Genomic DNA, 19,984 nt, shown 5'->3' with positions numbered 1-19,984 from the left:
CTGCCCATGGGCTGCAAAGTACCGGAACAGGGTCTTTATTAATTCCCACTTGCTAACGATTGCCAATCTTGGGGGACCTCGGTGGGAGAGCAAAGTTATGACAAAGCTGTGTGCTTTTTGAGGGGGTGTTTGCTGAAGGTCAGTGTCAGCCTTGCTTGATTTAAGTTCTCCCAGATCCCTTGCAAAGGCTATAAACAGCGATGTGATGAAATTGGCCTCAGAGCCAGAACAGGGAGGAGGCCTAGTCACAAGGGAGGGCAGAGAAGCACCATCAAGGGGTGGAGAGAAATGAGAAACGGGCAGGAAGGCCTTGAAGGCATTTCTGCTCCAACGAATGGAAGGAATACCTCCCCTAGGGACCAAGGTGGCGGTAAATCCGGGTAAATCTGACAACCCTCAGCGTGGTTCTGGCTGAGATCATCTGGGGCTGAGATGTTAGGGGGAGGTTTTGGTCAGATGGAGCATAGAGGGCACCAAGGGATCCTAGCCTGCCTCATCTGAAGCATAAATTTATGGGAAAGGGATGGTAATCGTGGTAACCCCCCCCCGGGCACAGTTACCCTCATAAACTGGTGGCAGATTGATGGCAGCATGACAGCCTAAGACACAACACAGGGCTGAAAAGATGGATTTCTTTTTTTTTTTTTTTAATTTTTTTTCTTTAACATTTTATTTATTTTTGAGACGGGGAGAGACAGAGCATGAACAGGGGAGGGTCAGAGAGAGAGGGAGACACAGAATCTGAAACAGGCTCCAGGCTCTGAGCTGTCAGCACACAGCCCGACGCAGGGCTCGAACTCACGGACTGCGAGATCATGACCTGAGCCGAAGTCGGCCGCTTAACCGACTGAGCCACCTAGGCTCCCCGGATTTCTTAGGCTATTTATGAGATGATCAGTGGTACCTGCCATGTCAGCCCTCCTTCTGCCATTGTACCCACTCCCCTCCAAGGCACACGCGTGCACACACACACACACACACACACACACACACTGGTGCACACACCCATGAGAACACACTACCTCTATCAGAGAGGCTACCTGGAGGTAGCTGTGGATAGGAAAACAACCAGGATTCAGGAGGCTTTGCCACTAGCTGGCTCGGTGACTTTAGCCAGGTGTTACGAGATAACCCCCTGGCCCCAACTCACTTTCCTCACCTGGAGAGTGAGGGGAATAACTTCTCACCCTGTTTATCTCTCAGGCTAGTCATAAGGACCGAACGCAATAATGGATATGAGGTCTCCAGCCTCCCCCCCAGCTTAGGTCAGAATTGTTGAGAGTGGGGTGCTCACCTGGGGCTCTCGACCAAGCTTCCAGGTAGTTACACACGCGAGCGTAGACCTACTTACTACTGGAAAAGCATAATGTAAAATCATTCCTAGATTCATTTAAAATTGTGTTTGTTGAGTATTTCTCAGTGCCATATACAGCACTAGGGTCTTTGGATAAAGCAGAGAATAAGACAGACATATTCATTACCCCCAGATCTTAAACACTGGGGAAGAGACCTACTGAATAAATAAGAAAAGGTATATTGCCTTCTACAATGGGGAGACACAGAGCACACGGAAGTATGCATGGAGCATACTGGCTATTCCAATTTGGGAGCCCAAGGAAGGCCACTGAGGAAGTGACATATATGCTGTGCCCTGGAGGTCAGGCAGAAGGCATTCATGGTGATGATGGTGGCATCTTTAATTTGGGGTCACCCTCAGTTCCTCTCCTACTGAGTCCACTCATTTGATCATTACTCTGAGGAGGCGGTAGGCATGGTCGAAAAGATGTCTGAGTTCAGATCGCAGCCCCATCACATATTCAGTAGGCCATTAAGCAACAGTCTTAACCTCTCTGAACCTCAGTCTTTTTGTCCATGGAAATGACACTTGAGACTGTAAAGTTTATAGGGTTGTCGTGACGACTGACACAAGGCAAGACCCAGATTTTTATCAAATTGAAAAAGGGAAGAAACAAAAAACTTCGAGCTTCTACTTCTAGTGTTACCGGCTTAAAATATTCTTGGGACATGAAGCTTATGTCCTAGATAAACTACAAGCCAAATGCATAGGTAAAGTTGAAAGAAAACTGAGGAAGTTTACAAAGACCAAGAAAAAGAATTCGAATTAGGAGCTGAAACCAATGGGTCAACACATACAGAAGCTGGGTGTCAGGAACAAGGCTGTGAGTGGCACAGGGAGGGGGCAGCAGGCTCAAAGACCCCCACCATAAAGCCTGTCACACTCTGTCACCCTGAGAAACCCTGAGACAGCCATTCTGCCTGGTTTTGGGGTTTTCGTTTTTGTTTATGTTTTTGCCCCAGTCTTTTCTGATTGATCACAGTCTTCCTACTGGTTGCTCAGTGCCTGTACCTGAGACATTTTGAAGCTCACCCCAGCGAGTCTGCTCCTTGGAAAAGAGGAGGGGAGAAGCAAGAGGCTGAGTGGGGAGGGGGTGGAGTGGAATACACCTGTCAGAGAGCTGTTGAGGAAACCGGAGGTCTCCAGAGAGTCCAGAGGGTGGAAAGGGCTGTGCCAGGGATAGGCTTGCCCTCCCAAGGGTCTGGGGGTCCAGTTTATATTCAGTGTGCACTTGGGCAAGCCAATTTTATTTATTTATTTATTTGTCTACTTATTTATTCATTTAAAATTTTTCTAACATTTATTCATTTTCAAGAGACAGAGAGAGACAGAGTGTGAGTGGGGGAGGAGCAGAGAGAGGGGCCACACAGAATCTGAAGCAGGCCCCAGGCTCTGGGCTGCCAGCACACAGCCCAATGCAAGTCTTGAACCCACGAACCACGAGATCATGACCTGAGCCGAAGATGGACGCTTAACCCAGTGAGCCACCCAGGTGCCCTGGGCAAGCCAGTTTTAAAAAGCAAACTGCAGTGGTCCCAGATTGGTTGTTGTTCCCTTGGTACCTGGTAAAAGTCAAGAAAATTCCCTCTGGAAGAAAGAGTCTTGAATACAGACCCCTCAGGATTCTGTCATTTAATCAGGGGGTACGATATGGATGCCCTTCCACACCTCCCCACCGCGTGCCCTCCCCCTGGAAGACACTCTGGTGGCCCCGGAGCTGTGCACACACAAGCTTTAACAATTTAGAAATAGGGGCACCTGGGTGGCTCAGTCGGTTAAGCGTCTGACTTCAGCTCAGGTCATGATCTCACGGTTTGTGGGTTCGAGCCCCGTGTCTGGCTCTGTGCTGACAGCCCAGAGCCTGGAGCCTGCTTCAGATTCTGTGTCTCCCTGTTGTTCTCTGCCCCTCGCCCACTTGTGCTCTGTCTCTCTCCGTCTCTCAAAAATAAAGATGTTTAAAAAAATTTATAAATAAATCTATTGAAACATCTGCAAGACACGTGATAAAATGTTCTGATGAAAGCCTCGCACACACGCAAAATCCATAGCTCAACAGAAAAAAGAGCAAAGGCTACATATAGACAATGCATGGGAAAGAATGGCTAGTAAGCACTTGATAATGGTCAGCCTCTTAATTTTTTTCTCTAAAAAATTTTTTAAATGTTTATTTATTTTTGAGAAAGAGAAAGAATGCGAGCAGGGGGATGGGCAGAGAGAGGAGGAGACACAGAATCCGAAGCAGGCTCCAGGCTCTGAGCTGTCAGCACAGAGCCTGACACAGGGTTCAAACCCATGAACCATGAGATCATGATGTGAGCTAAAGTCAGAGGTGTAACCGGGTGACCCAGACTCCCCAATAATTTTTGTTAATAATTTTTTTTTACTTTTTAGATAGAGTGAAAGTGTCAGTGGGGGAAGGGGCAGATGCAGAGAGAGAGAGAGAGAGAGACAGAGAGAGAGACAGAGAGACAGAGAGAGAGACAGAGAGACAGAGACAGAATTCCAAGCAGTCTCCACACTCAGCATGGAGCCTGAAGCAGGATTCCATTCCACAAACCACGAGATCTTGACCTGAGCTGAAATCAAGAGTCAGATGCTTAAGTGATTGAGCCACACAGTCGCCCCAATTTGCATGCCCTTTCTAGATGGCAGTTAGTTCATTTGTTTCCAGAACATTAAAATGTTCTTACAATGTGATCCAGACAATTCACTTTCAGGAAATTATCTTGAGAAGATCCTATATGTGCATAACATCTTATGCACAAGGATTTTCAATGAAGTATTACCCACACACACACACATATATGCATATACACATTTTTTTTTTTTTTGCACATACCTCATGGTCCTTTACTTCTAAACACTTCCGTATGGATTTCTTAAGAATAGGAATATGTCTGAATACAGTCATAAACTTCATGAATTGCTTTAAAACTTTATGTAACGTACAGTGTGTGTCCCAGTGTTACCAGTGGACCAGCAGTATCCTTTGTAGATTTCCTCTCCCCTCCAGCACAGGATCCAGTCTAATGTTAAGGGTTGCATTTAGTTGTCATGTCTCTTCCACCTTTATTGTCTTTTATGACTGATATTTTTGAAAAATACAGTCCTCTCCCACATCCTTTAAAAAAAAATTTTTTTTTGATCTTTATTTATTTTTGAGAGAGAGAGAGAGAGACGGAGTGCGGGCAGGGGAGGAACAGAGAGAGAGGGAGACACAGAATCCGAAGCAGGCTCCAGGCTCCGAGCTGTTGGCACAGAGCCTGACGTGGGGCTCAGACTCACCGACCGTGAGATCATGACCTGGACCGAAGTCGACTGAGCCGCCCAGGTGCCCCGTCACATCCCTTTTTTTAATGTGATGATCGTCACTTTGTGTTTTTCTCATGTTTCCTCGTGATTGGATTGCGGTTGTGTGTTCTTGGCCAATAAATAGTATATGTGATGGTGTGTGCTGCTCCAGCTAATACATCTCTAGGCACACAGTGTCCATCTGTCCCTCACAGGTGATGTTCATTTTGATCACCTGGTCAAGGTGTGGCCTGATTTCCCCGATACATAACGAGTGGGCTTTCCCCCCTCCCTCATAACAAATAAGTCATCTGTGAGAAGACACTTTAAGACCATGTGTATATACTGCTCTTCATCAAAATTTTCCCTGGAGGTAGCATCCGTTGATGGTTCTTGCCTGATTCAGTCTTTACTGTAATGAGTGCAGAGTGCTGATTTCCCAACCCCAGCGCTGCTGTAAGAAGGAGCCCTTCCCCTGGCCTCCCTGGCTGCTAAACCTTGGCTGCCATCATGAATGACAGACACAGTAACTATCCAGACTAGGAAGTTCATGACCAACCAGCGACTTCAGCAGAAACAAATGGTCATTGATGTTCTTCACCCCCAGAAAGGCAACAGTACCTAAGACAGAAATTCAGGGGAAAACCTAGTCTAAATGTACAAGACCACACCAGCTGTCATCTTTGTGTTTGGATTGGGAACCCGTTTTGGTGGTGGTAAGACAACTGGCTTTGGCAGGATTTATGATTCCTTGGATTATGCAAAGAAAAATGAGCCCAAACATAGACTTGCAAGACAGGGCCTGTATAAGAAGAAAAAGACCTCAAGAAAACAGCAAAAGGAACACAAGAACAGAATAGAGAAAGTCAGGGGGACTGCAAATGCCGGTGTTGATGCTGGCAAAAAGTGAGCTGGAGATTGGACAACAGAAGGGGTAAAAATTCTGCAGTGACTTTATCTGTGGCATTTGTGCAGATTGTGCAGATTCCCTCATGCAGATTCATGAGGGAATTAAGAAACAGAACTTACAAAAAAAAGGAAAGAGCCCTTCCTTCTATCTATCTAACTATCAGTGGTATGGATTCATGAATTCCTGTTTTTAATGACTTAAAATAGCATTATTATACTTAATTATTTTATGACTCAAATTGTTTTAGATTTGGCCAGTGCATACATCTTCGAGATGGTTTCTGTTTCCTTATGACATCCCCCATCATTTTTTTTAGCATTCCTTTAATTTCTGAAATAACAAGATGTTCCAGATTCATCTTTACCTACCTTTTACCCCAACCCTAGAATCAGCCATTTCTCTAAGAATGCCTGGCTTTTTTTTCTTCTTCTTTTCTAGGACACAGAGTATGAGTGGGAGAAGGGGCAGAAAGAGAGAGAGGGAGAGAGAGAATCCCAAGCAGGCTGTGCACTGACAGTACAGACTTGAGACTCAATCCCACGAACCATGAGACCATGACCTGAATTGAAATCAGGAGTCAGACGCTTAACCAATCGGGGTGCCCCTGCCTGGCTTTTTAAAGTAGGAAATAGTATTAGCCACCAAGACCTGGGGCTGCGAGGGCTGTTCATTGCTATTTAAGTGTCTGCTTTCTGAGCCTTTCAACAAAGTTATACGTGTACACATACCGACACATACAGATACGTATATGTTATATATGCACATAAGCATGAACATATACATACCTATATATATTGGAAATTATGAGCTTATATTGATACCCTCAATTTTAATCCATCCCCAAGGGTTCTTTCTTGTCCCCCCCATTCCATATTTCTGTGTCCCCTTTTCCATAGTGAAAAACCCTGGGCCCAAACCACATCAACACATTTATTCATTTGCTCAGTCTTTTTTTTTTTTTAATGTTTATTTTTGAGAGAGAGAGACACACACACACGCGCGCGTGCACACACACACACACACACACACACACACACACGTGGGGGAGGGGCAGAGAGAGAGACACACACAGAATCTGAAGGAGGCTTCTGGTTCTGAGCTGTCAGCACAGAGCCTGACATGGGGTTTGAACCCACAAACCGTGAGCTCATGGCCTGAGCCGAAGTCGGACGCTAACCGACTGAGCCATCCAGGTGCCCCTCATTTGCTCAGTCTTGAATTAATCTAAAGTAATTTCAGAATTGCTTTACCCATGCTACAGTAATAAATAAAATTACTTTATAAGTTTCATACATGTTTGCACTTCCCCAATTATATCCTACCACATCCCAGATAGAGATTACATAGTCAAAACTAATTTATTTAGTTTACTTAGATTAAATAATTTTAGCTGATTTAGTAGATTAGTTCTTTCCTTCAGTATGCTTTGTAGTCATTTCAAAATGTAAATTAGGTTCATTTGGTTCTAGGTAGGTGGGTTTTTTTTAACCAATAAAATTTAATGTTTTGAATGTGTAAAATATTAAATGTTTTCGAAAGTCAAAACTAAAAAAGTTTCACTCAGAGAAATGCCACTCTGTCTATATCCCTTTCACCCTATTTCTCCCACCTCATCCTTTGTAGAAAACAACTTTTTGTTTTTTGTTTTTTCTTTCCTGTGTTTCTTCTTTTAATAGTAAGCAGATATATGCATGTTTTCTTATTTTCCCTTCTTTCTTACAAAAAAGGTAGCGTACTATATATTTGCACTTTGCTTTTTTATTTAATATCTCCTGGAAATTATCCATGTCAGTTGATTGAGATTTCTGTATTCATTTGTATAGCTGCATAGGGTCCCATTGTGTGTATATAACCATAGTATATTAACCAATCTCCCATGCTTGAATATTTAGATAGTTCTCAGTTTTCGCAATTACAAATAATTCTGAAGTGAATAACCTTGTCATATATGTTTTCAGATTGTTGGAGGTGTATATTATGGATAAATTTATAGAAGTATGATTGTGGGGTCAGAGGACAAATATGTATGTGTTTAATTCCCCTCCACCAGGTCTGGGCCATTTGCATTTCCACCCCAATTCCCCATAGCCTGGCCAATGCAGTATATTATCAGCCTCTGCATTTTTGCCAATCTGATAGTTGAGAACCGTTTTCACACTGTAGTTAAAAAAAACTTTTTTTAATGTTTATTTATTCTTTGAAAGAGAGAGACAGCATGAACACAGGAGGGGCACTGAGAAGGAGACAGAGAATGTGCAGCAGGCTCCAGGTTCCAAGCTGTCAGCACAGAGCCCAACGTGGGGCTCGAACTCCTGAACTGTGAGATCATGACCTGAGCTGAAGCCGGACACTTACCAGACTGAGCCACCCAAGCGCCCCTCATACTGTAGTTTTAAGTTGCATTTTGTCTTAGAATAAAGCTGAACATCTTTTCATTTGTTTAGGGGACCTTTTTTTTTTTTTTCAACTGAACTATAGTTGACACACAATGTTACATTAGTTTCAGGTGTACAGCATAGTGATTTGACAAGTTTATACATTATGCTATTCTCACCACAAATGTAGCTACCGTCTGTCACCATACGACACTATTATAATACCATTGACTACATTCCCTATGCTGTACCTTTTATCCCCATGACTTATTTATTGCTTAATTGGAAACACTTAGGGGACATTTTTTATCTCTTTTCATAATTGCCTGTTCAGGTCTTTTGTCCATTTTTCTATAGGATTTTTGGGTTTAGGTTTTCCTATTTCATCCATCCCTCGACCCCCTTCCTTCTGGTAACCATCAATTTGTTCTCTATAGTTAAGAGTCTGTTTCTTGATTTGTCTTTCTCCCTTTTTTTATCCTTTGCTCATTTGTTTTGTTTCTTAAATTCCACATATGAGTGAAATCATATGGTATTTGTCTTTCTTTGACTGACTTATTTCACTTAGCATTATACTGTCTAGCTCCATCCATGTTATTGCAAATGGCAAATTTTCATTCTTTTTATGACTGGATAATATTCCATTAGGTGTATATACCACTTCTTTATCCATTCATCTGTCGACGGACATTTGGCTGCCTCTATAATTTGGCTATTGTAAATAATGCTGCAATAAACATCAGGTGCATGTATCCCTTTGAATTAGTGTTTTTGTATTTTGTTGAGGGGGTAAATGCCCAGTGTGTAATTACTGGATCATAGGGTAGTTCTATTTTTAACTGTTTGAGGAACCTCCATACTGTTTTCCACAGGGGCTGGAGCAGTTTACATTTCCACCAATAGTGCAAGGGGGTTCCTTTTTCTCCACATCCTCATCCTCACTTATGTTGTGTTTTGATTTTAGCCATTCTGACAGGTGTGAGGTGATATCTCGTTGTGGTTTTGATTTGCATTTCCCTGATGATGAGTGGTGTTGGGCATCTTTTCACGTGCCTGTTGGCCAAGTGGATGTCTTCTTTGGAGAAATGTCTGTCCATGTCTTCTGCCCATTTTTAATTGGATTATTCATTTTGGGGGTGTTGAGTTTTATACATTCTTTATATATTTTGGATATTGACCCTCTATCAGATATGTCATTTGCAAATGAATTTTCATTTTAAATTCCATTCTGAATTTATTTTTGTGTATGGTGTAAGAAAGTGGTCCGGTGTCATTCTTTTGCATGCTGCTGTCCAGTTTTCCCACTGCCATTTGTTGAAGAGACTTTTTCCCATTGCATATTTTTTCCTGCTTTGTCAAAAATAAATTGACCATATAATTGTGGGCTTATTTCTGCGTTTTCTTTTCTGTTCCATTGATCAGTGTGTCTATTTTTGTGCCATTACCATGTTTGTACAGCTTTGTAGTATAAATTGAAGTCTGAAATTGTAATACTCCAGTTTTGTTTTTCTTTTTCAAGATTGCTTTGACTATTCAGGGTCTTTTGTGGCTCTGTACACATTTTAGGATTGTTAATTCCAGTTCTGTGAAAAATGCTGTTGGTATTTTGATAGGGACTGCATTAAATGTGTAGATTGTTTTGGGTAGTAAAGACATTTTAACAGTATTTGTTCTTCCTATCCAGGAGCATGGAATATCTTTCCATTTCTTTGTGTAATTCTCAATTTCTTTCATCCGGGTTGTATAGTTTTCATCCGGTTGTATAGGTCTTTCACCTCTTCGGTTAGGTTTATTCCTGAACATCTTATTGGTTTTGGCACAGTTGCAAATGGGATTGATGCCTTAATTTCTCTTTCTGCTGCTTCATCATTAGGGTGTAGAAATGCAACAGATTTCTGTACGTTGATTTTGTATTCTGGGACTACGGGATTAATTCCACTTCCTGAATTTTTAAAGCTCTTTAGAAACTTGGTATATTGCCTCTTTGTCTATAATATGTGCTATGAATATTTTCTCCCAGTTTGTCATTGACTTTGTTTTGGTCATGCCAAAGCATTGTTATTTTATTGTCATGTGGTCAAATGTATTAATCTCTTTCTTTTATTGCTTCTGGATTTTGAGGCATAGTTTTAAAAAATCCCCTCAACAGATATCTCCCAGGAATTCAGTCATCATGATCAGCTTGTACACCACCCCGCCCCCCCCCCCCCCCCCCCCACCACACACATCCACACTTCCCAGGACAGAAGTACTGGGTGGCTCCATCCTTAAACACCCACTCTGGCTCACTCTGCCTATTTTGGGTGTCTTTCTCCTCATCATTTCTAAAAGACCAGGTCCTGGAAGGAGGAGGAGGTATGAGGTGTCTGAGGGAACAAAAGCAATCTTCTGATTGAGGGAATCCATCACCTAGGTCTTACTTAGGGAACACATGGCCCCAGGGAGACCTGCTCCTCCCATGGTCCCTTCCACACCCTGGCAGGTCCCAGATGAGGCAGAGCGTGAGGCAGAGGTCTGTGACCATTTCCACCATTCTGTATTCTCTTTGTTCCCACTTCCTCCTTTCTGCAGCTCCCCCAGCTGGGCTGGATGCAGAGTCTTGTAGATTCACACTTGACCGTGGAGCAGAGGAATTCTGCTTGGGTTACCATGTGCCAGGGAACGGAAGGATGGCTGAGCCGGGTCAGGCAACCAGCGCTTATTCCTTCTGATTCCATCCCAGGGCTTTGAGCAAGGTACAGAGCAAGGAGGCAGCAGAGCTGGCCTGTGGATCTTTACCGGCTTGTGGGAGATCATGAAATCTCCTTGCCCAGAGGTGTTGGGACATCTCAGTTCCTCAGCCACTCGATTCTTCTCTCCCTCCCCCTTCCCCTTTCCTCCGGGTCACCTGGAGCTCAGGTGGGCTGACTTGTACTCAAGGGTGGGGGTGGGCATGGGGTGTGGGGATTGTAAATGAACTGGGCAGCTGGAGAGGGGTGGGCATGGCTCGAGGTTCCAGCCCCGGGTCTGACAGCACTGGCTCCGTCACAGTGAGGTCGGCCACCGGCGACAGAGATGCGTTGTATGTTACAGAAGAGGAGCTGGCTGGTGACGACGAGGACATGCCGACCTTCCCATGCACACAAGAGGGTAAGGGCTGCCCTCTGATCTCCCTGCCCCCACCCCCAGGCTGCTGACTTACCTCTCTACATGGCTTCAAAATCCTTCCCCCATTGCTTCCTGGAGGGGGAAGGGCAGAGTTGCATAGGCCTGGGTTATATAGTGTGGATGATGTCAAAGTCTGACACAAGTGACATCTGTCTCTAGGGCTCCTCCTGAGACCTGTCAGGGACCTCTGCCATCTCCCCCAGGACCCGTCCTCTAGCTGGCCCAGAACTGTCCCCTTCACCATATCCCATGCCACCCAAGTGGTTCGACCACTTAGCCCACAGGACCCACCTTAGCATTTGGATAGTGTCAGAAACCAATGCCACCTGAACTGTTACTTAGAGTAGAATTTGGTGGGTTCTGGTTAGATTAGAGCAGCTGTTCTCAACCTTGGCTATATTTTTTTTTTTTACATATAACATTTATTTATTTGAGAGAGACAGAGCATGAACAGGGGAGGGGCAGAAAGAGAAGGAGACATAGAATCCAAAGCAGGCTCCAGGCTCTGAGCTGTCAGCACAGAGCCCGACGCTGGGCTCAAACCCACCAACAGTGAGATCATGACCTGAGCCGAAGTTGGATGCCCAACCGACTGAGACCCCCAGGCACCCCAGCCTCGGCTGTATATTGTAACCATGCCAGGATGCCTGTGACCAGCCTTCAGAAATTCTGATTTCTTTCGGTCTGGAATGCAAAGGAAGCATCAGGAATTTTAAAACATTCCCAGTACTCATAATATGCAGCTGAAGCCAAATCCGCCTTAGAAATGTCACAACCGGGGACATCACTGCATGCCTCCTGGACGTTGGCCATGTGCCCGAGTAGCCAGAACACCTGGCTTCTTTCTTCTTCCATACCAGGGACCCAACTGGTGGACTGGAACCATTCATTCCGTTTCCAGGAGAACTGCTCATTACCTGAAAAGTTTGGGGACTGAGGGGTTTCCCAGGGTGTGTGACTGGTTTTCCCCATGCTGAGAAATTCCCACAACAGGAGACTTTCAGTGCTAAAGCCCGGAAAGTCGGAGGCAAATTGGAACAAGTTGGTCATCCAGTGGTGAAACAAAGCTGACTGCCCTGTGTTGTGGACCATCGTAAGGCCAATGCACCAGGAAGAGGTGTTTCCCCACACCATGGGCTGATTGACGTTGCCATAAAGGACACTGGTGGCAGTCATGGGCTGTTCTTGGAAGACCCCGATTCTGGTCTCTTCTATTTCTCAAAGCTTAAGCACCTAGAGAAAACACAGGGAGATGGGCAGACATGAAAATGGAGAACAACTCCCTTCCTGGAGGCTGGTTTGATATGTGATGAGACAGGTTAGAGTAGGAACATGAAACTGTCCCTTCGCCTGCAGCCTCAGCCACTGGTCTGCTTTGTTCCCCAACAGGCCGGCCTGGGCCCCGCTGCAGCCGCTGCCAGAAGAACCTGTCTTTGCACACGTCGGTGCGGATTCTTTATCTCTTCCTGGCCCTGCTCCTGGTGGCCGTGGCCGTGCTGGCCTCTCTGGGTGAGTGCAGGCTCCCAGTGGCATCTGGGAGTCCAGCATCTTTCTGGGGATCTTCATGCTTGGTTCAGACTCCAAAGGCTGGCCCCTGGATTCCGGTCAATTTGTAGCTGTGTGGCTTTGAGCAAGGCACTTGCTCTCTAGGGAGTCTGTTTTCCTACTGGGAAAATGAGAGGACAGGACCAGCTCAACGGTTCCCAGTTCCAGCTCCATGTGAGAATCACCTGGGAGCTTTAAAAGCTACCAATTCTGTGCCCCAGCCCAGGTAATGTCCATCCAGGGTTGAGATCACTCTGTTGGCAATGTCTAAACCCCTTCCATGGTCTTTGTGAGTGTTTCTCAAAGTGAGGTTGGATGCTGCCTGCATCAGGATCGCCCCCCAGTATTTGTTAAAATGCAAATTCCTGAGTCTCGCTGGAACCTATGAAATGAGAGTCCTGTAGGCGAAGCCCAGGGACCTGGAGTTTGGCGGCTCTCATGAGCACTACAGCTTGTATGACCATGGTAGCCAACCCAGATGATGGTGCACAGCCAAGTTTAGGCAGCCCTGCCTCCTGGATGCTAATAGATTACGGTAAACTGAGGGGAACAGATGTGACAGCTTCTCACTGCAGTCCCATTACACTTAGCTTCAGATTTTAAAAAATCCAGATGTTACTAAGGGCAGCCAGTAGGTTTGCTAAAGAGCAGCCAGTAGGTTTGCTTGTTCCTGTGGACTAGATATTGGGGACAAAGCCGGGACGCAGGTGAGACAAGTGAGGAGCAGGGTGGGGTGCCTCAGTCCAGGTGCCGCCCCTGCACTTGTGTGACCCTGAGAATGAGCGCCTCCCTAAATGGGAGCACCTGGTCCCAGTCCTGGCTAAAGATATTCAGCCGCTGGCTCGCTTGGCTTGAGGGCACAAGGTGAGCATGTTAATGACTTGAATGGACACTCTTGTCATAATGCAGGAATCCTAAAGGTGTTAAGGAATCTAACACAAGCCGAGCACCTACTTTGTGCCAGGTAAAGGGAGCACCAGGATGAGGCCCTTACGTTTCGTCATCAGAGGGAGCAGTTCTCAGTTTTGTCTGGACCTTAAAAGGCATTTAAAATGCCTAATGGCAGGATTCCTGGCTCCAGATGAATGAAATCATAATCTCTGGGCAGGACCCAGGCCTTACTAAACTATAGAAGCTTCTCAGGTAATTCCAGAGTGCAACCAGGTTGGAGGACCATTGATTTCAAGAACTTTCCAAGCCTCTCACCTGGGTCAGCCCCACCTTTTCCTGCTAAATCACTTTACGGGGCTTGGCCTCTCAGAAAGTAGCCAAAATCCTGGGCCAGAGGAGGTGGGGAGCTGCGGGCCACCATTCTGAGGTGGCAAACGACATCAGGGAACCTCCAGAGGTTCCTGGTCAGGCCTTTTAGGGCCTCAGCTCCCGGCACCCGCAGGTCCATTAGTAAAGCTCCGGTAGCCACAAACCTGAGGCCAGAGCAGAACACAGGCACAACCACACTTCAGAAGCTATGGACAGTCATCGGTGCCCACCAGCTGCTAGGCACCATCGTATACATGATATTCGTGAGTCATCTTAACCAGCCCCGAAACGGGAGGCTGCCCTCGTTCCACATACCTGGAGAGGTGAAGTGATTTGCCCTAAGATCCAGAATGAATGAGCAGAAGATTGTAATAATTGGGGGCGAGGAGTGCATTTGGGGACTCCAGGGAGAACTTTAGGTTTCCTTTTGTGCTTTTGCCTCCAGCCTGGGCCTTCAAAGTCCCCAGAGCAGGGTGGGCTGGGCATCGTCCTGGCCTGGCTGGTAGGTGCTCGGTAATATTTGTCAAATGAATGACTAGAGATTTGTGAGTACATATGTGGATGGTCCTAGTCAAGGATTATGGTCAGGACTGTGGATAAAGTCTGGAGGATTGAGCAAAATCCGTCTTCCTTGCAGGGAAATGAAAATGCACTTATTCATTCAATCAAGTATTTGTTGCATGCATACTATAAGCCAAGAACTGTATTAGGCACTGGGCATACACTGCTTAATAAAACATAGGCCTTGTCATTATGGGGATTATAACCTGGAACACGGTTTGGCAAACCTTCTGTAAAGGGCTAGGTAGTAAATATTTTAGGATTTATGGGCCACACATGGTCTTTGTCAAAACCACTCTGCCATTGTGGAGCCAAAGCAGCCAGAGATAATATGAAAATGAATGGGGATGGCTATGTTCCAACAGAATGACATTGGGTTAGATTACATATGCAGATCCTACTTTGCCAGCCCTTGGTCTAGAGCAGTAACCTGTGACCTTTTTTTGACTGTGCACCCCATCAGTAAAAAAATTTGATTTAAAATGCATCAAAAAATTAGATGGGTAGGTGAATGGATAAAAAGATAAAATGGACATATGTACAATAGTAAATATAGTAAATATAGTAAAATTTAAAAAAATAGTAAATATAGTAAAATGGTTTTTTGTTGTTTTTTTATTTTTTGAGAGAGGGGGGTGCAAGTGAGCAAGGGGCAGAGAAGAGAGAGAGAGAGAGAGAGAGAATTCCACAAGGGGCAGTTCCATGAGGGGCCAAGAGAAAGAGAGAGAGAAGTGGGGCTCACCTGAAGCAGGGCTCATGTTTTACCTGAAGCAAGGCTCGTGCTCACCTGAAGGGAGGGGGCTTGAGTTCACCCGATGTGGGACTCAAACTCACAAACCATGAGGTTATGACCTGAGCCAAAGTAAGATGCTTAATGACTGAGCCACCCAAGCACCCTATAGTAAAATGTTAATTATAGAATGTAGGCAGTTGATATATTACTGCCTACTGTGCAAGTAGGATTGTACAAGTCTTTTGATTACTCTTTGAAAATTTTTACAATTAAATATTGGAAAAGAAAAACCCTATAATCTCACACCTGTAAAATATGCCTATTTATTTATAAATTATACATGTATACTCTTTTTAGTATAATTATAAGACTCAATTTTGAAAAGATGAGAAAAAAATAAGATCTAAAAAGTAAGGAAAACTATGTAATTACAGATCATGAAACTCTCTGTGAAGAAATGAACAAGGTGAATTATATGAATGAGCCCTTGGCTATTGGTTTGGAGGGGACTTTATAAAGCATTAGAATAAGAATCAAAGTCTGCACCTCTGTTTCCCTATCTATACAAGGGATTTTAACTTGGGGGAGACTCAAATGGAATGACGAATACTGTAAACTCTAAGTGCTAGTGTAATAAAATGGCATAGAACTGTTCCTAGGACCTCTCAACATGTCACTGTTACTAATTAAGTCTCAACACCTCTCAGACATATGATATTAAAGCCCAGAGATTCCAAAAAAGTTGGAATCATGGCGTTTTGGAGCTGAGAAGAACATTAGAGGTCATCTAGCTTCATACTTGCCTTTTACAGATGATTCAGTTGAGCTCCAGAAAGGTTAATTGACTTGCCCGAAGTCACCCTGCAAATCTGAGGCAAGTGTGGACGAGAAGTTGCATGACCCAGTTCTCTTGGCGGAGTTCATTCCATCCCTGTGCACTTACCTTCCTAGGCTCTGGGGGAAACATATGGTCTACCTCCATCCAATCCGGGCCCTCCTCTCACTTCCTCGTCCAGCCAGACACTTGCTAGAGAAAGCCAGGAATCCTGCTGCTGCCCAGATGTGCTGTAATCACTGGCCAGCACTGACCCCTGAGAAGGGGGTGAGACTCCCCATGCAGTGTAAGCTGATAAATCCTCTTCTAGGAGTCAGTTTGGCAACATGTATCAAAGACTTAAAAAATATTAATGCCCTTTGACCCATTAATTCTACTTCCAGCAATTCATTCTAAGAGAATAACCATATACACACAACCACCAAATATAAGGATTATTTCTAGGAACAAGTGTTACTCATATTTACATATCAAGTTTTATTTGTAGGCTCAGAAAGGGAGGTGGCTTAGGTGTCCCCCAACCACAGGAGATTTTTATATAATTGCCAAATCATTTATATCGAGTATGATACATGCATTAAAAGTAATGATTTAAATATTTTTTAAAACATTTATTCTTTTTTGAGAGTGAGAGAGACAGAGCGTGAGTGGGGGAGGAGCAGAGAGAGAGAGAGAGAGATACAGAATCCGAAGCAGGCTCCAGGCTCTGAGCTGTCAGCACAGAGCCCGACTTGGGACTCGAACTCACAGAGCCCAAGATCATGACCTGAGCTGAAGTCAGACGCTTAAGCAACTGAAGTCAGTGCTTAAGCACCCAGATGCCCCTAAACGTAATGATTTTAAGGCAATTTAAACCTCAATGGAAAAATGTCCATGACATGATACTAGTGATGCAAAATGAAAGAAAACAGATGAGATGTTCAGAACATTCCATTTTTTCTGTTGTTTTCTAAAAGAGTATACCTATATCTATGTAGCTATAGAATGATTATGGAGATAAGAGTCTAAGAGATGCATGAAGGTATTGATGGCTATTATCTCTCAGTGGTAGGATTAAGAATATTTTTATATTCTTTTTACATTTTTTTCTTAATTTTCCCTATTCTATCCTGTGGGGGTCAGGCCCTAGTTTTAAAATCTGGATGGGGATGGAGATAGATACATATATACACACACATGTATATATATGTAGGCACAAGGATATATATATATATATATATATATATATACACACACACACACACACACACACACACAAACTTTTAATGTTTGTATCATACTCTATATAAATGATTTGGCAACTATACACACACACACACACACATGTATATGCATACATATATATATTTAAGAGAGGTGTATAAACAGATATAGATCTAGATGGATATAGAATGTGTGAACTCTGGCCATAAGAAGCATCTTCCCTTACCACCACTGAAAAGTCCTGTGGAAGGATGAATGGTTTTGGTTGCAGAAAGACTGATAAAAATGCCTTCTCACCAAAAGACTGCTGTTTCTCTGAGCTAAGACCCTGCCCCAGTTTCTCATCTGTATTTCCCATATAGTTTTCAGGAAAGTGGACTCTCTCTCAGAAGACATCTCCCTGGCCCAGGCTGTCTATGACAAGAAGCTGATGTCCATGCAGGAAAATCTTCAAGGCCTGGGTAAGTGTCCAGTGTCCAGATGTGCTAATGACAATGATGGAAGACCAGGGTTAATTGGGGAGGGGTGAGTGTTCCTCCCCAGACCATGGTGCCCTGGAGCAGGGAAGCCTTAAGCCACCCTCTAGGCACAAGGGAAGGGCAGCTATGACTCCCTGCCTCCCAGTTCATCCCGAGTGGGCAGCTGCCCTGGGTTTCACCCAGGACTGGGGCCAGGGTTTCTGTGTGAGGTACAGATCTAGCCAGAGCCTACAGGTAGAGAAGGCTTGGAGGTAGACTTTGTAAAGCATTAGGAGGCAGAGAAGGAACCCAGAGACATTCCCCAGTTATTCTCAAGTATCTGAGATTATTTTCAGGATCTTCTGAAGCCTCTTGGCAAGTCTGCCCTTGCCTCACTACTGCCTTAAAGTGTGCACAATTCAGGATGCTGTCTATCTCCTGCGTTAGCTAGGGACATTCTCGTTCTGAGGCAGAGACAGAGGAGCCATAAGAGAAGGGGTAGAGGTGGTCTGCCCTGATGGAAAGAGAAAGTACAGGCTGAGTGATATTTGGCAGGCATCTTCTCTGTGCCTCATTTCTCATCTGACACATGGGAGAAATAATCCCTGTACCGTCTTTTCCCCATAAATGTACTGATAAGATAGCAAATATAAAAGTGTTTGGAGAAATGTTAAAATAAAGTTTAAATGGGCAGTTCTTGGCAACCTTCAAAAAGTTATGAAGATATGTTCTCGAGAATTTGGTGGTGAGTTAGAAAAAAAAATGTCCCAAATTCTACATTTCAAGTCATAGTAAAGACATTTGGTCAAAATAAGATTTCATAGAGATGGCAAGATTTTTCCATAAAGGATTTCATAGCAGACTTAGGATAGGAAGAGGGAACAGGAAGCCACTTGACAATTCATTATGCTCCGAAATATTTAAAGCCACTTTTGTCCCATGATCCTTCAGCAACTCAAAATGTTGTCCCTTTCTCCTAAAGATCTGAAAGCCCCAAACAATTGTTCCTTCTGCCATGAGGCTGGGCAGCTGGAGCAAGAGATCAGAAAATTGCAGGAAGAGCTGGAAGGAATTCAGAAGATGCTTCTGGCCCAGGAGGTCCAGCTGGACCAGACCTCTCAGACCCATGAACTGCTCTCCACCACCAGCAGTCAAATCTCCCAGGAGATGGGCAATTGTTCCTTCTCCATCCACCAGGTCAACCAGTCTCTGGGGTTCTTTCTCACCCAGGTGAGAGGCTGGCAGGCCACCACAGCTGGCCTGGACCTCTCTCTGAAGGACCTCACCCAGGAGTGCTATGATGTCAAGGCTTCTGTCCACCAGATCAACTTCACTGTTGGGCAGACTTCAGAGTGGATCCATGGGATCCGGCGGAAGACTGATGAGGAGACCCTGACCCTCCAGAAGATTGTCACTGACTGGCAAAACTACACCCGGCTCTTCAGCAGCCTGCGTACCACATCGGCCAAGACCGGAGAAGTGGTCAAGAACATCCAGGCCACTCTGGGGGTCTCCTCACAGCGCATCAGCCAGAATTCCGAGAGCATGCACGACCTGGTGCTGCAGGTCATGGGCTTGCAGCTACAGCTGGATAACATCTCGTCCTTCCTGGACGACCACGAGGAGAACATGCACGATCTGCAGTACCACACCCGCTATGCCCAGAACCGCACGGTGGAGAGGTTCGAGACGCTAGAAGGACGCATGGCTTCTCACGAGATCGAGATCGGCACCATCTTCACCAACATCAACGCCACCGACAACCACGTGCACAGCATGCTCAAGTACCTGGACGACGTGCGGCTCTCCTGCACGCTGGGCTTCCACACCCACGCCGAGGAGCTCTACTACCTGAACAAGTCCGTCTCCCTCATGCTGGGCACCACGGACCTGCTCCGGGAGCGCTTCAGCTTGCTCAGCGCCCGGCTGGACTTCAACGTCCGCAACCTCTCCATGATCATGGAGGAGATGAAAGCTGTGGACACGCGGCATGGAGAAATCCTTCGTAATGTCACCATCCTGAGAGGTAAGAGCCCGACCTGGGCCAGACCTGCTACGGAGCTCCCAGAGGGCCTTGGTGATCTTGCCAGACACAGAAGTACCCGGTTTCAGGCAAGAGTCCTGATAGCCTAATACAATCCTGTAGCAAATGCCTAGGGCAACTGGAAGCTTTAAAAACACAGTGGTCCCCCTTTCTCTGCGGGTTCACTTTCTGCCTTCAAAAGGTCAACAGTGGCTTAACGCTACGTCACGATGCCTACATCATTTATCTCACTTCATCTCATTACTTAGGCATTTTATCGCCTCAC

The 19,984-nt window shown here is 45.0% G+C and overlaps 1 protein-coding gene and 1 pseudogene across 1 annotated transcript in view; both read left to right on the top strand.

Moving 5' to 3' along the window:
* Positions 1–19,984, top strand: part of SCARA3 (scavenger receptor class A member 3) — a 50,450-nt gene that overhangs the window by 12,648 nt on the left and 17,818 nt on the right. Inside the window, exons 2-5 of the mRNA XM_060653649.3 lie at positions 10,964–11,062; positions 12,470–12,589; positions 17,580–17,678; positions 18,658–19,701. Coding sequence (XP_060509632.1) covers positions 10,964–11,062; positions 12,470–12,589; positions 17,580–17,678; positions 18,658–19,701 — 1,362 coding nt within the window. The remainder of the gene's footprint in view (positions 1–10,963; positions 11,063–12,469; positions 12,590–17,579; positions 17,679–18,657; positions 19,702–19,984) is intronic.
* Positions 4,503–6,525, top strand: LOC132691855 (small ribosomal subunit protein eS24 pseudogene; annotated as a pseudogene).

Source organism: Panthera onca, chromosome B1 (assembly GCF_046562875.1).
Source record: "Panthera onca isolate mPanOnc1 chromosome B1, mPanOnc1 haplotype 2, whole genome shotgun sequence".
Lineage (NCBI taxonomy): Eukaryota > Metazoa > Chordata > Mammalia > Carnivora > Felidae > Panthera > Panthera onca.
The sequence above is the reverse complement of the archived record's forward strand: the minus strand, read 5'-3'. Positions and strand labels throughout refer to the sequence as shown.